We start from the raw sequence: 19,839 nt of genomic DNA, 5'->3' as shown, positions 1-19,839 counted from the left end.
CAAAATAGGATGAATTGTTAAGCTTCATACACTATTTGCATGAAGCAGGAGGGAAGTGACTCATACATATTCCTTTAAGACTTCAAAGTGTCTATGTTTATTAAAGCAGACCTACAGTCACTCATTTCTTTTTATTTTTTTAAAGGATTTTAAAGATCAACATGTAGATTTGTTGGTCGTGTGCAGGGGCTGCTTTCTCCATAGCTCGGCATTTAAACTGCTCACGAAGCACGAATAGTCTCTCCATCACTCAGTGAGGTGAAGCCAGAGCACTGCTACGTTGTTGGGGCTGAAGCCAAGTGTCTGACTAATAATACTTCAAGACTGGAGGGAAAAAAAAACTGCCAGTTGATCTCCTGTTGTTGTTCTCTAGCAGTAAAGCAGCTTTTCCTCTCAGGGACGGATGGTTTTGGAGATAATCACCTCGAAGTGATGGATGCTGGAACAAGTGTCTTTCACATCGAGGAAGTCGTTTCAAAGAGGAACGAATAACATCGGCCCCCACATGATATCTCTGTGGTAGATCTGCCTTGTGGGCCATTAAGTTAATTAGTTTGGGATCTTCTAGATATTTATTAGCAAACAAAGAATCAGCAAATACTGATATTAATTACCAATATGTAGCTATGGAGAAAACAGTAATTAAACTGCTCCACATTATTGTATGTGACCTTTTTAAAGATTAAGATTAGTTGTCAGAAGCACACTCATTTTATTAACTGGAAAAACATCCTAAATAACAGTGGGCTAGAAATGGATATAAAAAAAAATACATGGAAATGCGGCATATAAAGCAAAAACATAATTTGTACAATTCTAACAAGCTTGAAAATCGATATTTGGTATGGCCACCTTTAATTTTTCAACACAGCCTAAACTCTCTTAGACAAGTTTTCTTGTCATTTGTTTAAGTTGTCTTCAGGAATAGTTCTCCAGGCTTCTTGAAGGATATTCAAAGCTCTTATTTGGATGTTGGCGGACTTTTGTTTCGCTCTCTGTCAAGATGATCCCACACTGCTTCAGTAATAATCAGACTCGGGGAAGCCAATCTATGACTGATAACATTCTGCTGTTTGTTCTTCATTGGCAGTGTGCTTCAGATCACTGCTGATAAATGCACCGGACGCTTTCCCAGTCGTATTGCATGAAGAGTCAAAATCTGACTCTAGTTTTCTACATTCAAAATTGATCAATTTTGACAAGATCTCTGACACCACTGGTTGAAATCCAGCCCCAAAATATGACAGAGCCTCCGCTGTGTTGCACAGATGGCTGTAGACACATCACTGTTGTACCTCAATGTAAACTGACGATGATTTAAACCAGAAATTTAACATTTGGATTCATCGTTTCATAAAACATCTTGCCACCAATTTTTAGTCCAGTTTTTGTAATTTTCATCCCGTTCTTTAAGAATGGCTTGTTGACAGCCAGCCTTCCACTAAAACCGTTTTGATGCGGGTTCAGTGAGCAGTAGATGGATCAGCTGAAGGGTCAGATGCATCTCTCGGGTCCTGTGTCTGATCTCTACAGGATTTTTCCTATTTCTTAATTAGATGACTTTCAGATCTTTTTTAGACCTGCCACTTCTTCTTTTGTTCACCACTTGTCCGGTTTCCTTTTTTAAGACACGCTACGTCAAGTTTTTGGCTCTTTGGGAATCACCTTGTTGGTCTAAAAAAGCTATTTTATGCCTGCTAACTGTGTTATCTTTGGCAATTTTTGGATATCCAAGTAAAGAAGTGGAGACGTGTGTTTTGCTGCTGGTAAGAAAATTTGGCTCTTTGCTAAGTTGTCTGTTATGCGTAGACACAATACCAGTTATTCAGTTGACTTAAAAGCCTTTTAATGATTGAATAAGTCAGAGGTTGATGGTCAGTGGCTTAAAAGGAAAAAAAACTCTGAAATTGGTCAGGTGAAAGGACTGGACTGAAAATGAGTGAAAACGTAGTCAGTGTCCACTGTTAAAGTTTAAAATGTCCTGAGAAAGCTTGGAAAACTATTCCTCAAGACCACTTAAAAATTACAACAGCCTGGCTCCTTGGAATTAAAATACAAAAGAAAATCAACTTGCCTTAAGTTTGTTAATATGGTAATAACAGTATAGCTGGATTGCAGCCAAGATGCAACCCTCTTAATGGCAGCATTCTTGCTTATGTACATGCGAGGTAATGTTTTAATAGTCTAAATAAAAGCTTCACACTGAATCACGTCGGGGGGCTGCTTTGAATGGATTTTACAGTGTGACTGGTCCTAACGCTGATGAGTTAGCAGCTAACAGAGCTCTGATTAGAAAATCAATTATTTACATGTGTAGGCTATTTATTGCTAATCATTTTCAGTCAGCCAAATTAGATAGATAAGATAGATAACTCTTTATTGTCATTACACAGTCATACCTAGTACAGTAGTACAACGAAATTGGTGCCACGTCAGCACTTAATAAATAAAAGAATAAGTGAATGCTTATTGTACATTATTTTTATTGCACACCAAAAAAGTCAAGGGAGGTAGCCATTCAGGTCAGCTGTTAGCACTGATTAATATCTAACTGTTACTGTAACTGTTGTAAAAGCTGTCCTTGAGTGTGTTTGTTTGTGACCTCAGCAACCTAAATCTCCTGCCAGACGGCAGCAGCTTAAACACCCGGTGTCCTGGGTGTGTGAATCCCGTAGGATGCTGCGTGCCCTCTTGAGACAGCGAGTGCTGTACGGGTCCTTCAGGGAGGGAAGAGGATGTCCAAAGATTTTTTGGGCCATGTTGATGACCCTCTGAAGTGCCTTTTTGTGTGCTGAAGAATTATACAGAGATGCAGTATCTCAGCACACTTTAACTTGAGCAACAGTAGAAGACGATCAGCAGCTCCCTCTTCAGGTCCATTTTTCTGAGGATTCTCACAAAAATGGAGACGCTGTTGGGCCTTCTTTACAACCGTCGAAGTGTTTGAGCTCCATTGGATGTCTGTGTCTATGTGCATACCCATTAACCTGAAACTGGACACCCTTTCTACACACTTCCCGTTGATGCTGAAGGGCTGCAGCAGGGACTTCCTCCTTCTGAAGTCGACTACCAGTTCTTTTGTCTTGGTGATATTGAGGTCCAAGTTATTGTCTACACACCAATCCGACAGCCTCTGAACCTCAGCTCTGTATGCTGTCTCGTCGCCCCCAGAGATGAGCTCCACCATCGTATCATCTGCGAACTTAATAACTGCGTTGACTGGGTGCTGATACAGTCATGTGTGTACAGAGTGCACTGTAGGGGACTTAGTACACAGACTTGTGGAGAGCCGGGGTTAAGGCTGAGGGCTGAGGAAAGAAGGGGACCCACTCTAACTCTCTGTACACGGTCTGACAGGAACTCTCTGATCCAGCAGCAGGTGGTAGAAGGAAATCTGATATCGAGCAGTTTAACTATTAGTCCGTCCAGGAGTTTCGTATTAAAAGCAGCAGCCTGGCATAACACCCCTGTTGTTCCAGGTGAGAGATGGCATTTTGGACAATGGCATCTTCAGTTGATCTGTTAGCTCTGTATGCAACCTGGAGCGTGTCGAGTGTGAGTGGCAGGCAGGACATGATGTGGCATCGGACCAGTTTCTCGAAAAACTTCAGTATAACAGGTGTTAGAGCAACTGGTCGGTAGTTGTTGAGGCTGCTAATGTTGGTACACTTTGGCAGTAGGACAATTGTGACCGACTTTAGGCATGGCAGGATGCAGGACTGGGACAGTGGCGTGTTGAAGATCAAAGTGAAGACCCCAGCCAGCTGGTCTGCACATTCTTTTAGGACACTCCCACTCACCCTGTCTGGACCGGCGGCCTTCCTGGGGTTCACTGCCCTCAGTGTGCACCTCACCTCATATACCTGCACCATGAGGCTTGGGCTGCTGCTGTTGTCCGATGTTTGAGCTGCGGCTGCCTGTTGTCCCTTCACCGTGAAGCGTGCAAAGACGTGGTTCAGTTTCTCCGCAAGCGCCTCGTTGCCCTCAGCCATCGTGGTATTTCCAGGCTTGTACTTGGTTAGGTGCTGAACTCCCTCTACATTTTGTTTATTTGACTGTGGGGGTATGATAGATCTGAGCACAGTGAATAACATTTAACCTCCTAGTACAGGGGAGGGCAACTAGTACCTGGCTTCCACATATGTGAACATCACATTTTGTGTTGTCTAGACCAACATACTTAATTTTTGCTCTACAAGGGCTTGATAATTTAAAATGAATGTCCTCATATGTGGATCTCATTTTTCTCAGAAAAAATCTGGTAATTCTTTGTTTTTCCATTCATCAGGTCCCAATCAGCCCAAATAACAAAGAGAAATTAAAAATGCATGTCATGAAAGAGTTCAGGTCTTAGGAGGTTAATGTTTCTTCCAAATGGGTTAGGGTTAGGGATGTGCAGCTATAATGCTAGAAATGCAGCACCAAGCTAATGCAGGGAAAAGCCTGGCTTTGTCGAATTTGCTTCATAATACAGCCACCGAGGGAAGGACTTAGCTCAACTCTGTCTGAGAGAAACAAAGTATATCAGCAAGTGTCTTTAAAGCTTGCTTGCTAATTAGCATGTGTTATAAATGTTACAAATAAGTTAGAACTTCCTGAAGTTTCAGGTGACTAACAGGGCGCAAGAAGTTTTTTGTTTGTGTAACAGAACCACAGAAGACCCGTCCACGTTTGCATACTTTTCAGCATCTTTATTCACGGCTTTTGAAATGTACAAAACAGCTGCAGCTCTTCAGCAACAACAGTCAGAGAGCACAGACTTTAAGCCGGCGAGTCATGATTGCGGATGCCGTGCAGGTGCGTCTGCCTCCCCTGCAGCAGCACCGCAGACTACACCCCGCCACACTTTGTATCTAGAAACAGTTTGGTTTCTATACACAGGCTAATGAACAAGCTAGTTTCAGAAATACTTGACTTTTTGTAAAGCCAGCACTGGATGCAAGTGTCTACTTCAAAACCAATATGTAGTGACTCATATTAGCGTTCCCATGTATCAACGTGACAGCGAAAAGCAACAACCAAAATATCATAAAATACAGAAATAGTCATCTTACTGTGTCCTGACACCTGTGACCAAACATACAGACTCCATCCTACCCTTACCAAAGTGTTGTTTAAGTCTTTACAGCTTTCATTTTCATATTACAGCCATGATATTTTGAATTTAGTCCAGTCAGTGAAGAAAAAAAAAGGGTTAGCATAACTGGAGTTGGAGCATCCTTCACCTGACAGCTCTGGCATGTTTCTTCCTACATAAAATGGTGGGACTGGATTTGTTGCACTCTGCAATATATTTAATTGGATTCTAATGAACTGCATGTGTGGGATGATGTTCTGCGGTTTGGAGCTCATCGCTCGATTCAGACTTTTTTGTGACAAAGCACACACCAGATTAGATATGCAGCTTTCACAGGGGACATTTGTCGTGGGATCTGAAGGCACACAAGCGTATGCACAGGCATCGTCTCAGTGAGAAATAGCAAAACATTTCATGCTTTTATAATTAGGAATCGGTCGGATTAATCCACGGGATCAGATCTTGTTTTGAGTAGTTGAAATGTCTTTCGATTTAGCTGTGAATGCTCCACAAAGAAAAAAAAATCATATCTGATGCCGCAGCTGCGCTATGGTTAACACGCATCATGATCATAATCTCCAAAATCCTCTATGCCTCCACTTTTAGACGCATGTGGCACCTTCTGTCTCCAATTAATGAGGTTTATTGAAAGGAGAGCTGGTCTGGAGGATAGCCCGGCGTCAGGGAATCCCACAGATCTCTGCTGTAATAAATCAACACAAAAGCTGGAGGAGGAGAAAATGCTGATGGGAGTTTTCCTCTTTGCCTCCACTGTGCCCCGCAGTGTTATGGCTGTCAGCACATATAGAGCATGTCTTACACAGTTTCAACCTCCAGCCTGCAGTTTGAAAAGCTTTTCAGTTCATATAGAGCTGACAGTATTTATTTTTAAGCTCCACGGCCTCTTGTTGCATGCTTACATAAAACTGCCATCACAGTAAACTGTTAAAGGAAGATCGGCCAGTGAAACACGATTTTATATTCTTTTCGTATTTAAAAAAAAGGGTCTGTAGTCTGTTGATATATCTGAGTAGGGAAACTCTTTAATTTGTCTTGAACTAGGAAAAGACGTTGATGCTTTATGCCTTTAAAGACCAGATTTCCTTTGACTTCCTTTCCTTTTGCTGCCAGCCTTTAATCTTCGGATTATTTGGTCTCCTCCGCTTCGTTCATATCTTCTCCGCCGTTTGTTGTTTCTTTTTTTAATATGGCTTGTTGTGTGTTTACGTGTCGGCGTCTTCATCGAAAAGGTGGCTGACACTGCGTGCTGCTGGGGTTATTCAGCGCGTCTGAAAACATTACATCTCAAACACTCAAACTTCAATATACTCTATTTACATTGTCGCCACAAACGAAAATAAAGCCCGGTCAAAAAATATCATCAGCCACCCCACTGGGGATGTGACCTGTTTTATGGTTTTATTAAAATCTTCTGCACATCACACAGTCTTCTGGTTATGAACTATCAAGATAAAAAAAAAGCGACGTTAGATTGAATCAAAAAGCATTATCCTCAAATGGATTAGAGGTCTTACATTTTTTCCCATTTCAACTGGTTAATGTAAGTATCCAGCTCCAAATATCACACTGATTGCCCATTTTAGCATCCCTGCATTCAGCCCTTTAGTGGTGCACCTGTGACAGAGGATCTGCTGTCTTCACAGCATTTTTTTTTTGGGGGGGGGGGGGGGGGGGGGGATTATTATACATGTGACGTCTGATGCATCAAACAGTTGAGAGGAGATGCAGTTCACAGCCTCACACCATTTCCTACAGTTTCAGGGAAACATCTCAAACCAGCAACAAAAACCATCCTCTTAGTTGTGACTGAACATGCTACAAGTTTTATCCATGTTGCAAAAGTTCTTTTTCGGTGTCTGTAGCTTTACCTTTGTTTAATGAAATAACCCTGGCCTGAGAACCAGGCAAAATAAACTTGTGTTCTTGCAGGTTGCACAAGTATAGCTATAGTCCTCTCACATGTTAACTGAACCCTGGAGTTTACCTGTGCGTGTTTTGATTAAAAACCCACATGAAACTCTGGCAGAAATTGCTACATTACGCACAATGTTGTCGGATGTGGTGGCATTACTACTAGATCTTCATTTCTCAGATGCCTGGGGGGAGTGAAGACTCTCGCATGTACTTGTGCAGGCAGAAACAGTTAAAGTTAGCAGTCTGACAGGTTTGTCTCTGCAAACAAAAAAAGGTTGCACTGTGGATCCCGGTGGGCTGTACTGAAAGCCTGAATGAGGACAATTGTACATTGTTATATGTATGTTTACAAAGCTGAACAAATTTTTAAGGTCCATAATCTCTTGTTGTGTCCTTATGTAAATCTGCCATCACTGTAAACTGTAAGAGGATGGGCCAGAGGAACATGTTTTTCTATTCTTTTCATGCTATAAAAATGCCAGTAATCTCTTAATATGTCTGAGTAGATCAACTTCAATTAGTAAAAGATTGTGATGCTTTATGCTTGTGTGCACGTCTCTGTAGATCAAGCTTTTTTAACATTTGCAAAGCAGATACAGGGCAACAGAAGTTTCATTTTCTCCACCACTGTGTTGCTATAATATGACAATGGTGCTCCCCACCCGTAGCACCACTCCACAAAATCTGCTCACGAACAGCTTGAGCAACATGACAATGAGGCACTGATCTACCCTGCAAACTGTCTAGCGCTCAGTCCAAATGAGCATCTGCAGGATGGATTGAAAAAAGCCCAATCAGCAGAGGCACTAACCAATAACGATCTGCTTGCCAGTGTCTAGATTGAAGGTTTAGCTTCAGCAACATTATGTGCCCAAAACTGAGTTTGGCTGACTACCTAAACATACTGAATGACCAGGTTTGTCCATCAGGTGATATTTTCTCCCCTGATGGCAGAGTCATAGTCCAAGATTCACTGAGCTCAAAATGTGCAAGAGTGGTTCAGGGAGCATGAGTGGTCAGATTCTTCCATCATTAACACAAGATGTTGGCAAAGAAGTAATGAAACCGTGGACAGAAATACATTTTGTGACACTGGATAAGTGTTTGACTTTTTGGGGTTTTCAGGCCAGAAGGTAGAAAGTCTTGAAAGAGTGACCAGACCCTAAAAAATAATGAGTCATTTCTGTTTTGTAGTCTTTCATGTGGAGAGTATTAGATTTCCTGGTACCAAATGGTAACACTTGGCAAAGAAGCTTTGATCCAGTTGTGTAAGTTACACTTTCTTGCAATTAAAAGAAGCTTCTCCAGAAGTCTGTAGTGTAAATGGTAAATGGCCTGTATTTGTATAGAGCTTTACTAGTCCCTAAGGACCCCAAAGCCCTTTACACATCCAGTCATCCACCCATTCACACACTGGTGATGGTAAGCTACATTGTAGCCACAGCCACCCTGGGGCGCACTGACAGAGGCGAGGCTGCCAGACACTGGCGCCACCGGGCCCTCTGACCACCACCAGTAGGCAACGGGTGAAGTGTCTTGCCCAAGGACACAACGACTGAGACTGTCCAAGCCAGGGCTCAAACCGGCAATCTTCCGATTACAAAGCGAACTCCCAATTCTTGAGCTATGACTGCTAGCTACTGCTAGATGCAACTCTCTAAAGGATAGGCCTAAGAGGAAAACACCAGGATCATTTTAAATTTTCATTTTAAATATTCTACTATGTTCCGTAGATATAAATGACCACAAGCTGGAAATTAATTTACTCCCAGAAGCAATGAAAATATGTTCCCCAATCAGAAGAGAACAGAGAAGGGAGAGAGCAGTTGATCTTGTACAAAACAACAGGGGTGATATGGAATCTGTGAAGAATCTTATACTGAGTCGCTCTGTCTATTGCATATGAGGGCAGATTTTATAATGCTCCCTGCCAGTCATCCTCTATATATTCTGTGCCTGAATCCTTTTCCCACTTATGAGCAATATTAGGCAGCTCATATTCATCAGAGGAACAGAGAAGGGAGTAGAATAGCGAAATAAAAGACTTCCCAGATTAAGGCTCTAAGACAAACCGCTCTATGATGCTATAGGTAGGTAACTGAACCCTGTAGGTAGGTAGGTTAATAGAAGTAGAGGTGAGATTAGAAGATAAAAAGTGCCTAACTTTCAAATATCCAAAGAATTGTTCCTTTGGACACATTATCTCCCCGTCCCACAATAAGGAGAAAGCAGATGAGCCAGTGCCAGCAGGAAAGTCAGCATTTTGGACAATAAGGGACAGCAAGGATTTCATATTATTCCTTCCAAGGTATTTAGTAATATAGTGCCAGTCTTTAATACTGTTATATAAAATAAGATGGTGCTTTACCACTGGGCTTATATTACTGACATAACGTGACCAGACTCCATAGGAAGCGTGGAGAACTCCAAGAAGCAATACATGATTCCAATTTAAGATTTGCATTAGCCAAGACCAAAGATGTGAGCATGGCAAGTCTGGTTGTAGAACAGTAATTTAGGCATGGAAAGGCCACCCATGTCTGTATGTAACTGTAAAGGTATAAGCCTCTGTCTAGGTTTTTTGCCATGACAGATTCATTTAGAGAAGGCCTTTTGTATATCCTGAATATTCTTCTGGGCAATTACAGAGGAAGCATCTACAAAGTTTATAAAATATGAGGGAGGATATTCATTTTAATGAAACTAATGTGGCCTATCAGAGAAAGTGGTACGTCATGCCAAGGTCAATGTCTTTTCTTTTTATTGAGGAATAAACTGGAAGAAAATTAGGTTTCCACAGGTCCTTTAGGTTTGGCAATGTTTTGATTCCCAAGTAAGTAAAACCAAATACAGACCATTTGAAAGGAAAAATTGTTCATTATAGTTTAGTCCACAAATTTTACCAACCTCCAACAGCTGGTATAGTTCTTTCGTTTGAAAGCCTCAGTTTTACTCCTCTTTTATAATTGTTCCTATTCCCACTCAGTATTGATAAATCAATTGAATCATGTCAAACAAACTTTTTGAACGCAAAGAGAAACTACAAATTGCAGTCGATCATGATCACCAACTTGAAAATATTAGGTCTTGTTTTTCATCTTTTTATCTTCTTTTTTTCTCTTGTTTTTTAAAGTCATCAAAGATGTATGCTGTATAATTATATTACAGTGGGAAAAGAACAGTTCAGAGAGCTCATTAAATGCTCACAATTACAAAGACATTTGGCAATGATGAGTGGATGTTAACTACAACTGTATATTCTGTACACTGCCCAGGACACCCTAATCAGCTACGTTGGGTGGAGAAACACAGCTATGATGGGAAACACTCATCAGCTGACCTTGTGTTAAGGAGCCGTGATGAAAGGGAATAATGAACATAGCTGACAATACTGAAAGTCTATTTTCAGTTAACTAGCTATGAAATCTCAGTTTAATATTTAAAGTGTGGTTCAGTTGAATCAAATTCTGTTTTTGAAATTCTAATCCATGGGTTAGAAAGAGTAAATTGAATCACTCACATCCTTTTTCTTGTCTCTCCTTTAGGATTTGGGACTTCAGGGAACGTCACTCAATGACATTTTGTACAAAAATGCAGCGTTTCTAAACCTGGTGGACCCCATTTCCCACGAGTTGCTGCTCAGCCTTGCCCGGGACCTGCAGTGTCCAAAAAGGGTATGAATAAAACAGTTTTATTCATAGTGAACATTCAAAGCAGCTGTTTGTTTACAGACTTGACACCAGTAAAAAGGACAAGCAGTACATTTCACACAGAGGCTACACGCACGCCTTCATTAGCCACGCTTAGATGCTTGTGTCATATTCATTGTCATGCTATTGCAATAACAATGAACCATCGGTTTGCTTTGTGCAGGCACAAATGCAGAAGACAGGAAGAATGGAAAATATTGTAAGCGCTGACTCATTAGCATGAGAGGTTAGGGATGAATATCAGGGCCAAACAGAACCAGGGTATGACTCTTCATTGTTACTCTGCGCTCGGTTAGCCCAGTTGCAAGTGGGAAGCAGCTATGCACCAGGTGTATTAAAATACCTGCTCTGGTTGGGTTATACTGGAAAGCACGGTCAGGTGCCAGGCAGCCAGAGGTCAACAGAGCTCTTAACCTCTAGCTACCTGGCTTTAGGGGGCTCATTACCCTGGCACTAACAGTGAGGGAAGTTTGAGGGCTTTGATAAATAGCCAGAAAAATCAAACTGGGGAAGGTAATGCTTTCCTCTTGGAACTGGGAAATCTAGGAAAGAGCAAAGAGAGATTTTCCAACACAAAATTTGAATTCTGCCCAAAAATCAAAGCCACTTTTTTTTTTCTTTGTCCAAACTGGCAGTCGGCTCGTTTACTTGCAGCACAGCATACAAATCAGACACGTTGAAATTCAAAGTACATTTCAATCTAAGGTAAGAGGCTGAAGACATTACAGAATCTACTCAGAGTGGCTGTAAAACATGAACCCAGAAGCTATTACGGATACAGTTATGAAAGAATGGCTGCCACAGGGGGAAAAAAACGTCCTTGTGGTGTAGTTATTACTTACTGAGTTCAGATGATAATCACCTGGAAGAAACTCTAATCTTATCTTTGTTTACTTCAGCGAGGAAAGCCCTGGAGGTAGGGAAGAAAAGTGAGAAGCTGGCAGCAATGTTCTCCTGACTGGCTGGCGACCCGTGGCAGGATACTGTGTTAAACGTGACAAGGGTGTATAGCGGCAATGTGGTGGATATAGGGCCCCGCAGGTGCTTCTGTGGCCAGTATTTTCCACCTTAGATTTATTTAGGCTGAGCATTCAAGGGCATACCGTGGGTTAAAACATACATCATATGCCAGTGTCTTGTTTTAATGCAGACCCATTATTAATGCTTAGCATTGCTTATAGAGTTACAGTACTGCACTCTGTCAATAACTCTGGAGCACGCATTTTTCTAAGAACACTTTTGCTCTGTAAATCAGCATGCGCTGCTTAACATCGTGCTCATTCATCCAAGTGGCTGAAAGAGAAGCACTGAATGTTTTGAAGCGCGTGACATGTTTGTTTGTCACCCAAGAAAAGAAGAGGCAGCGGGAACGGTTAATCGCCTTAAGGTAAATTGGCCCTGTCTTTTTTCCTCTCTCGCCGCATTGCCTCTTTCTAGTTGTCGTGTTGTACCATTAATTAGATTTAGCCTGCCCAGCGCAACCCGTTCCAGTGTTTGACGGAGGAGGGAGAGCGAAGAAAAAGAATGTAAAGAGGTGCCGGAGAATCAGGAAGGAACAGGAACGCAAAAGAGAAGCTGAATTACTGAGTCATGTGGAAAATGTTTAAAGCAAGACAAAGAAATACTTTGTAAACATGTAAAATTTGGTAGTTTCACAAGTATTTTTTTTTCAGCAGTAATAAAGGAAGAAAATATATGCTAATTACTGACTTTTAGTATATCTAACATCTGGAAAAGCTGTCCAGTATCACATTGTTTGCTTAGTTCCCTGTTTCAGGTGTGCTCATGCATGAGGAACAGTTTGTTTATAGATTTGTGGCTTGCTTTTCTGTCCCTCATTCGCCCCTTTTGTGTGTTGCAGGAGACTGACTCGTTTAAGTCTACTAACAAGATATGTCGCCAACTGATTTACCACCTGACCCCTCACTCCAAGTGGACAAGACAGAGCGTGCCCAGGAGAAAGTCCCAGGCCTGGTGAGTGTGTTCTCTTGGCTACCGCCTGAAACTGTGCCATCACACAGTAAATATATCCTCACCGTGTGTGTCAGTGTGATTCACAACCCTCCGGAGCATCTGTGGAATAAAGCAAGTGTGGAACAATCTCTGTGTCTAGGAATATGTTCCTTGACTTCTTGCTAAGCCCTGCTCCTCTTAGCTCATGCAGCTAATCTATCTCCAACTTACCAGGAGAACAGTGCAGATTTAAGATCCAGTCAGATCCCCTGGCAACCACCAGTTACTAGAGGAAAATGTAAAGTCCTCAACCAGCTTGCAAGTGGAGGTTGCAAGGATTTGGGGTTGCTTGGGGTTCACTGACCAAGCTCTAGATTTTCCAACATAAGGAGCCCAGACAGGAGAAGAGAAAAATCAGCGTCTCATTTGTAGAGATAAGCTGCTGAATTTGATGGCTGGAATGATTGTGTGCAACAGATTTTATATCAATTTGCGCACTAATAAAGCTACACAGCTAAGATAACTGCTCCAGTTAGCAGAAAGGGGTTTCTTTGGCTCAATTTTAAATTGTTCTTGCTGTTTTGTCTTAAAATAAGTCTTAAATATGCTACTAATTAGACAAAGTAAGGTTCTTTCTCAGTGCAGAGTGAATTTAACAATATGGGCTTTAAACTATTCAAGATCTGTATCATCAGAGCTGATCGGATCATTATCATTTATCATGTCATTTCAACAACAATCTGTAGAGCTCATCCTCTGACTGTGAATACATTTGACCTGCCCTGTCTGGATTTGTTTTCCATTTGGTTATTAGGTTATGATGTGAAAACTGGCAGTTGGAGTGGGATTTATGTTTCCTGCATGCTGCTCTTCTTAAAAACATTATTTCCTTGCTTACATTAGCCAGTCAGGGTTGCATTAGTAATACAACCAAGGGTACCATGACCACAAGGCGTAGCTTGCACTTCTAACCCACAACCAATCACAGGGGAACACTAAATGACAGGTTTCATTTTTTCTTTTAAAAAAATTGTTTACCTGATGTTTTTTCTTCTACCTAAATAACATTAGAGCTGATATGCCCTTACAAATCCTTGTGTGTAGCCAGTAATGATGTTTTTGTATCATTAATCAACACAAAACATAAAGACAAAAAATGTAGTATTCCACTGTTAAGGACATTTCTGTGCTTTTTAAGTGTTTCTTATATTCATTCACATAGTTTTGCTTCAGTTATGAAGCGATATGGTAAACTACCCACGCTGACATCGGCTCAGGTGGCAGAATGCAGACTTTTAAAGGTCGTCAGTTCATTACATGCAGCAGAAGGACCGATGAGCTTATGCCACAGAGAGGCGTCCCCCATCAATAATTCACAAAAATCGCTGCTCCCCCTACGTGTTGGTCAGAATTTGATCAAACTTGCATACAGAAATTACTTGATGGGTCTTCATCTGTGCAAACTGTGCTCAAGGTCAAAATCACATATGTTCAAAAACCTGTGAATTGTAATGGCTCGTGAGTCAAATGAGCATCACTATGGTTCTGGTCTTTACCACTTATCCTATTCATGGCTGTTGGTGGACTGCGAGCCTATCCCAGCTGTGATAATAACACTGGGATAGGCCGATGAACCGCTCTTTAATTTTTAATTTGTACTGACATTTATCTGATCACACCCCTGACCAAGATCCTTCCTAAGAAAAATAGAAGACGCATCTTTAACGCAGTTCTTTTCATCTGAACTTAAGTCCTCAGGTTACAGTTTTCCACCTTGTGCCCTGTATTTGTTTACATGGACATGTTTGTGATCCAAATCAACTTTCAGTGCATAGTCAGTCAGTCTAACACCACCACTAGCCTGCCTGTGCTCTCTTGCTTCATTTACAGTACATTTCTTAAACATCACTATAAGACTGGACTCTCACACACGTCACCACACATTTCCTATAATCCTATAATTCCTATAATTTATAATCCTTATCTTTATAATCTCTTCTGCTATTTGCACATTCTTTACTGTAAATTCCTAAGTTAATTTGTAAATTTTTGTAGTAAACTGTAAATTGTAAATATTGTAAAACTTTTCTTCTGTCATTTAATGGTCGGGCATTGTACAGCTACAAGCATTTCACCCCCATGTCATACTGTGTATGGTTGTGTGTGTGTGACAAATAAAATTTGAATTTGAATTTGATTGACGTTTTAAATACAGCATATTATATCTGTGCATATGTACAGGTATAAGGTTGTATTATCTGCAAAATGACAAAGTCAAGAATGAATAAAGTAATTGTGAATCTTTTACTTTTGTTGTTTTACTTACTTTAGTTATGAAAAGTGGAGTTTTTCCTGGTAAATGTAATTTTTCTTGTTGTAAAATAACACATCACAATGTGTGCTTACTGGGATGTGTCCGTTTTCTCACTGGCCTCTCAACAGCAATGCTTCTTTTTTCTCTCTCTCTCATCCAATACTGCTGTGACTGAAACACTGCCAGTGACAAGTTTGACAAACCCAGAGCGTTAGTCGCCCTCTCGTTCCCTCAGTAGTAAAATCTGCTACAAACCTGTCCCGTGTCACTTCATACACTGTTTTGAGTTTTATAAATAATTACTACAACAGTTCCCTGTTGTATTATTTTATGTCTCTAGGTTAGTTGTAAATCGCTTTTCATTAGTTCCCTTCCTGTAACCTTAGTCATCTCTTTGTGCTTCGTCCTTTTGTGTCTCCCTGAAGTCTGCCGTGCCTCCCGGTTTGTTTACCTTTTGTCTATGTCAAGTTCATGTGTATTAGTCTCTGTCTGTGTTTGTGCTTCCTGTTTTATTTTGGTGATCTCTTGTTCATGTGCGCCGTCTTGAGTTTTGCTTCCTTTGTGTCGTCTGTTATGATTCTGCTCGTCAATGCCTCGTTCTCCCCAGCTGTTGTCTGTCTCTCTGTTCTTTGTCAGCATCTGTTTAGTTCCTGTTTCGTCTTGTGCTTAGTGTTTTCTCAGTCCTAGTAACTCCGGTGTATTTCTTAGCAGTTTATAGTTTTCTGTTTTCCCCTTTTGGACGTTTGCTGCTTTTGTTCATTTTTTGCCATCAGTTGAATAAAGAGTTTGCTTTCTGTTAAACCCCGCCTGCTCGTGTCCGCATTTGAGTACAACTCAGCTTCCAGTCTGCACATCCTGCAGATTATGACACAGATCCCAAAGGTGCTCTAATGGATTTGAATCTGGTGACTGTGGAGGCCATTTGAGCACAGTGAACTCATTATCGTGTTCAAGAAACTAGTTTGAGATCATTTGAGCTTTATGACCTGTTGTGTTATTCTGCTGAAAGAAGCCATCAGAAAACAGCTACACTGTGATAATAAAGGGATAGATGGTCAGCAACAATAATCAGGCAGGCTGTGGTGTTTAAATGATGTTGGTACTAAGGGGCCAGAAGAGTGCCAAGAAAATATCCCCCACACCGTTACACTACAGTGTCATCACCAGACAATGTTTTTCCAATTTTCTGTTGTCCAACTGAGGCTATAATTTACAGTGGAGCCCCTGTATATTGTAGCCTCTGTTTCCTGTTCTCGGCTGACAGGAGTTGAATCTAGTGTTGTCTTCTGCTGCTGTAGCCCATCTGCCTATTGTAATGAATGGTTATTTGCATTACTCTGTCCTTCCAGTCAGCTTGAGGCAGTCTCGCCATTCTCCATGACATCAACAAGGCATTTTCACCCAGAAAACCGCTGCTCACTAGATGTTTTCTCTCTTAAACTAGAGATGGCTCTGTGGAAAAATCAGTTTCTGACATACTCAGTCCTGCCTGTCTGGCACCAACAACCACATAAATCAAATTTCTTCCCCAGGCTGGTGCTCAGTTTGACTTTGACCATGTCTGCATGTCTAAATTGAGTTGCTTCTTTGACTGGATGATATTTTAACCAACCCCTAAACTGATGTACTTTGTGAAGTGTGCTTTAAGTGTGTTATCAATGCTTGAGAGGTAGAGAGAGAGCGAGATAAAGGATGTAAAGGAGTAAACAAAGGACACTGATTTGATCAGCTCGAGAAAAATCCGTGTAAACAAATAAAAATGCTCAAACTCAGTTAAGTAACAGTTACATTTGAGGAAACATTATGGGGGGAAAAAGAAAAGAAAAACAGTGCTAATCATAATAATACGGCACTCTCCCCGAACAATTAACCCAGATCGAAAGATGGTTTGACAGCTAGAGTTGCCTTCCCGCCCGAGTCTCTTGGTTGCAATGTTTCGAAATAACACTCAACAAAACAACAAGGCAGACACTCCCAGTGTGCTCATTAGCAAGCTCTGTCTCTCTCACAGCTTCGGCTGCAAACATCCACACAGCAGCACTTTACTGTGGCTGTCTCTCTGCTGCTGGATACGATGCTGTCTGAAACATGCAGAAAACGTGGCTGCCTTTGGATTAGATTAAGCATCAGTTTACTTGATTTCAGATGCTTTTCATTACAGCTCAATCTTCTCTTTCTCAATCCCTCACTCCTTTCTTTGGCAATCTTCTCGCCCACCTTTAAGCTCTTCTCTTTCAGTAACCCCCCGACCTTCAGTTCAACCTATTTGAAAATCCCCTTCTTGCATCGATTTTCTCCCTCTCCCCCTTTCCTGTGGGATTTTTTTCTCTCCTCCTTGTGAGAGTCCATTTTGTTCAACAGTTGCCACACCGAGCGGTTCTGCAGTTTGAGTCGAGGCTCTGGGGAAACGCTCTGGGGGAAAGGCCTGTCAGTGAGAGAGAGGGAGAGAGAAAATCTGGAATCAGTGCAAGGTAGCAGATTAAAAGTCACACGCAGCCCCCGCCTGCCCTCCCCTTCTTCCAGACTCACTTTGAATCGATCAACAATTTGATCTTTTTATAAAATGAAAAGGCGATAGCTATTACGTAAGCTGCATTGTACCCTCGCAATCTTATTTTCTCCATTAATTGATAATGAGAACCCATCTGTCGAAGTGTCCCCGTGGCACACGGGAGATTACTTTCATGAAATATATGCAAGTGGTTCCAAATGTTCAACAGATGACATATAAACTATAATTCAAGCTTTATTACAGAGTCTTGTTTTTTTTTTTTCTCTAACACTGTAAGTGCAAAGCAAGTGTGTCGCGCATAATATATTATCGAGGCAGTTTCATTCTTACTCTGCAGCTGCTTGTGCCAGCTTTCTACAGTATTGCCAAACATCCAGTGGAGTTTTTAATGTTACCGTAATTGGTATTGAATTTCAGATTAATCAAGCTCATGCTTCATATTGCACTAAAATTGCGCCTCCAGCACATTTTGAAGAGATTGGAATCCAATTGCAGATTGCTATTTCATTACTCGTCTTTACTGCAGGGCAATAATTGATGCGATGCTCTGGCAGCAGATATTAGAGGCGTCTTCAGGTAAAATTACTATAGCTCAAGAAGAGCACTCATTCTAATAGGGTAGAGAGAAAACCATCCAAGTATTGGAAAAATATCTGTGGAGCTGTTTTTTTGGTTGTTGGTGTTGTTGGTGTATTTGAGTCAAGATTTAACTGAAGCTCATCTTCAGTTTTGTTCGTCATGCTGTCCAATGCTGAAACCAGGCGCGGCTGTGACAGCTGTTTTGAGCAGGTGGGAACAGCTGCGGATGAGTGTTGATAACCCAAGTCCTGACATTTGACCCAGACCTCACACTGCTCAAACTAAACTGCTTTTCCACCCACATTTCACACTGTGAAGGATGTCCAGATGCCAGTTTCATCACTTTCATTTTGGCTTCAAGTTTTAACAACTGACATCTTCCAAGGTCTTGTTCGTCTGTAAGTACTCACGCTTTCATAGTGATGTAGCAGTGATTTAGATGTGTTTAGTGTGTTATGAAATAGTCAGAAAGAAAGCATCTGGAAACATCTGATAACATTTAACATCTGAGATCACTTTACTGTTGCACAACTCAAATATTTTGTAATAACACAAATTTACAACAAAGATTAAAAATGCCACGTGTTCATCGGGAATTTCAGTGGAAACCAGCAGAGTAAAGGGAAAAGAAACAAGAGGCAGATATCTATAATCTTGAGCTTCTGTCATGTATGAAGTATTCATGGCTGGACCATCGGTTATGCTTTGTTTTGCTCATTTTCAGCCTGATTTCTGGTCATACCTCAACTGAAGTCCAATCACAACATGTGAAATGTGCACCTGTCTTCCAGCACATACCGAGCAGCCTACTGGATCATAGACAGTATGGGACTATATTTTAATGAGTTGTTAGTTGGCTGTTTTTGCATAAACAATTTCGACATAAACATTAGATCTCAACTCAAGAAACAAGTACACTAATAGCCATGATCTGCCTAAATCTTGCATCTACTGCACAAAGCTCACAAATGTGTCATTCTCCTTTCTACCAGAGTTGAAATGCCCTTCCTACTTTAACAAGATCACCTTTTCCGTGCCTTTGCTCATAGGCTGCACTTGCACAAGTGGCACTTCATGTCATGTTGTCACTTCGGAATCACACCCCTGCAGCACTAACGAGTGAAAAGCCATCCAGGCATCTTCACTATACAACTAATTTTGGTTGAGTAGTGAAAATTCTCTAGACATCTCTTTAACAGTTTGGATGCCCATGACCACTTTTACAGCTTCAGCCCCGAATCTGTGACAGCTTTTCACTAATCACAAGGGAAAAAAGCTCAGTGGGATTTTCTAACTAGCTTTTTTCTGCTCTCCTCAGCCTCATTTGCTCTAATCTTTAAAGAACTCCCGTCTTCCTCGTTTCCTTGCTGTTATTTCGAGAATTCCCCTTTTGCACAATCCTTCCAGAGCCACAGCAATATTTGACTCAGAGCTTACCTCAAGCCAACATTTACACTGATGTGGTTTTAAAAAATGTCTGTCTTTAATTTATCTTTCTGGGAAAGTCAGACCAGATGGGATATTTATGGTGTTTTTAAGGTGAAGTTCTGAAAGGACACCATGATGGAAGCAGAGCTACTCTAAGTGTTAATTTTAAGAAACGCAATAACAAAACGCTGCTTTGACTCATTGGCTTTAAAAAGGCTGAAATACACCACTCAGATCAAATAGACAGCAGTGAGAAATGCACAGTGAGGCGCTCATAAATTAAACCAGACAGTGATGAGAAGAACAAAGGCACATGAGGACACATTCAAGT

The 19,839-nt window shown here is 41.1% G+C and overlaps 1 protein-coding gene across 1 annotated transcript in view; it reads left to right on the top strand.

The window, feature by feature from the left end:
• Nucleotides 1-19,839, top strand: part of lrrc75bb (leucine rich repeat containing 75Bb) — a 35,852-nt gene that overhangs the window by 2,417 nt on the left and 13,596 nt on the right. The window contains exons 3-4 of the mRNA XM_026173922.1: nt 10,558-10,686; nt 12,584-12,696. Of these exons, the coding sequence (XP_026029707.1) occupies nt 10,558-10,686; nt 12,584-12,696 (242 nt within the window). The remainder of the gene's footprint in view (nt 1-10,557; nt 10,687-12,583; nt 12,697-19,839) is intronic.

The sequence above is a fragment of the Astatotilapia calliptera genome, chromosome 7 (genome assembly GCF_900246225.1).
Source record: "Astatotilapia calliptera chromosome 7, fAstCal1.2, whole genome shotgun sequence".
Lineage (NCBI taxonomy): Eukaryota > Metazoa > Chordata > Actinopteri > Cichliformes > Cichlidae > Astatotilapia > Astatotilapia calliptera.
The sequence above is the reverse complement of the archived record's forward strand: the minus strand, read 5'-3'. Positions and strand labels throughout refer to the sequence as shown.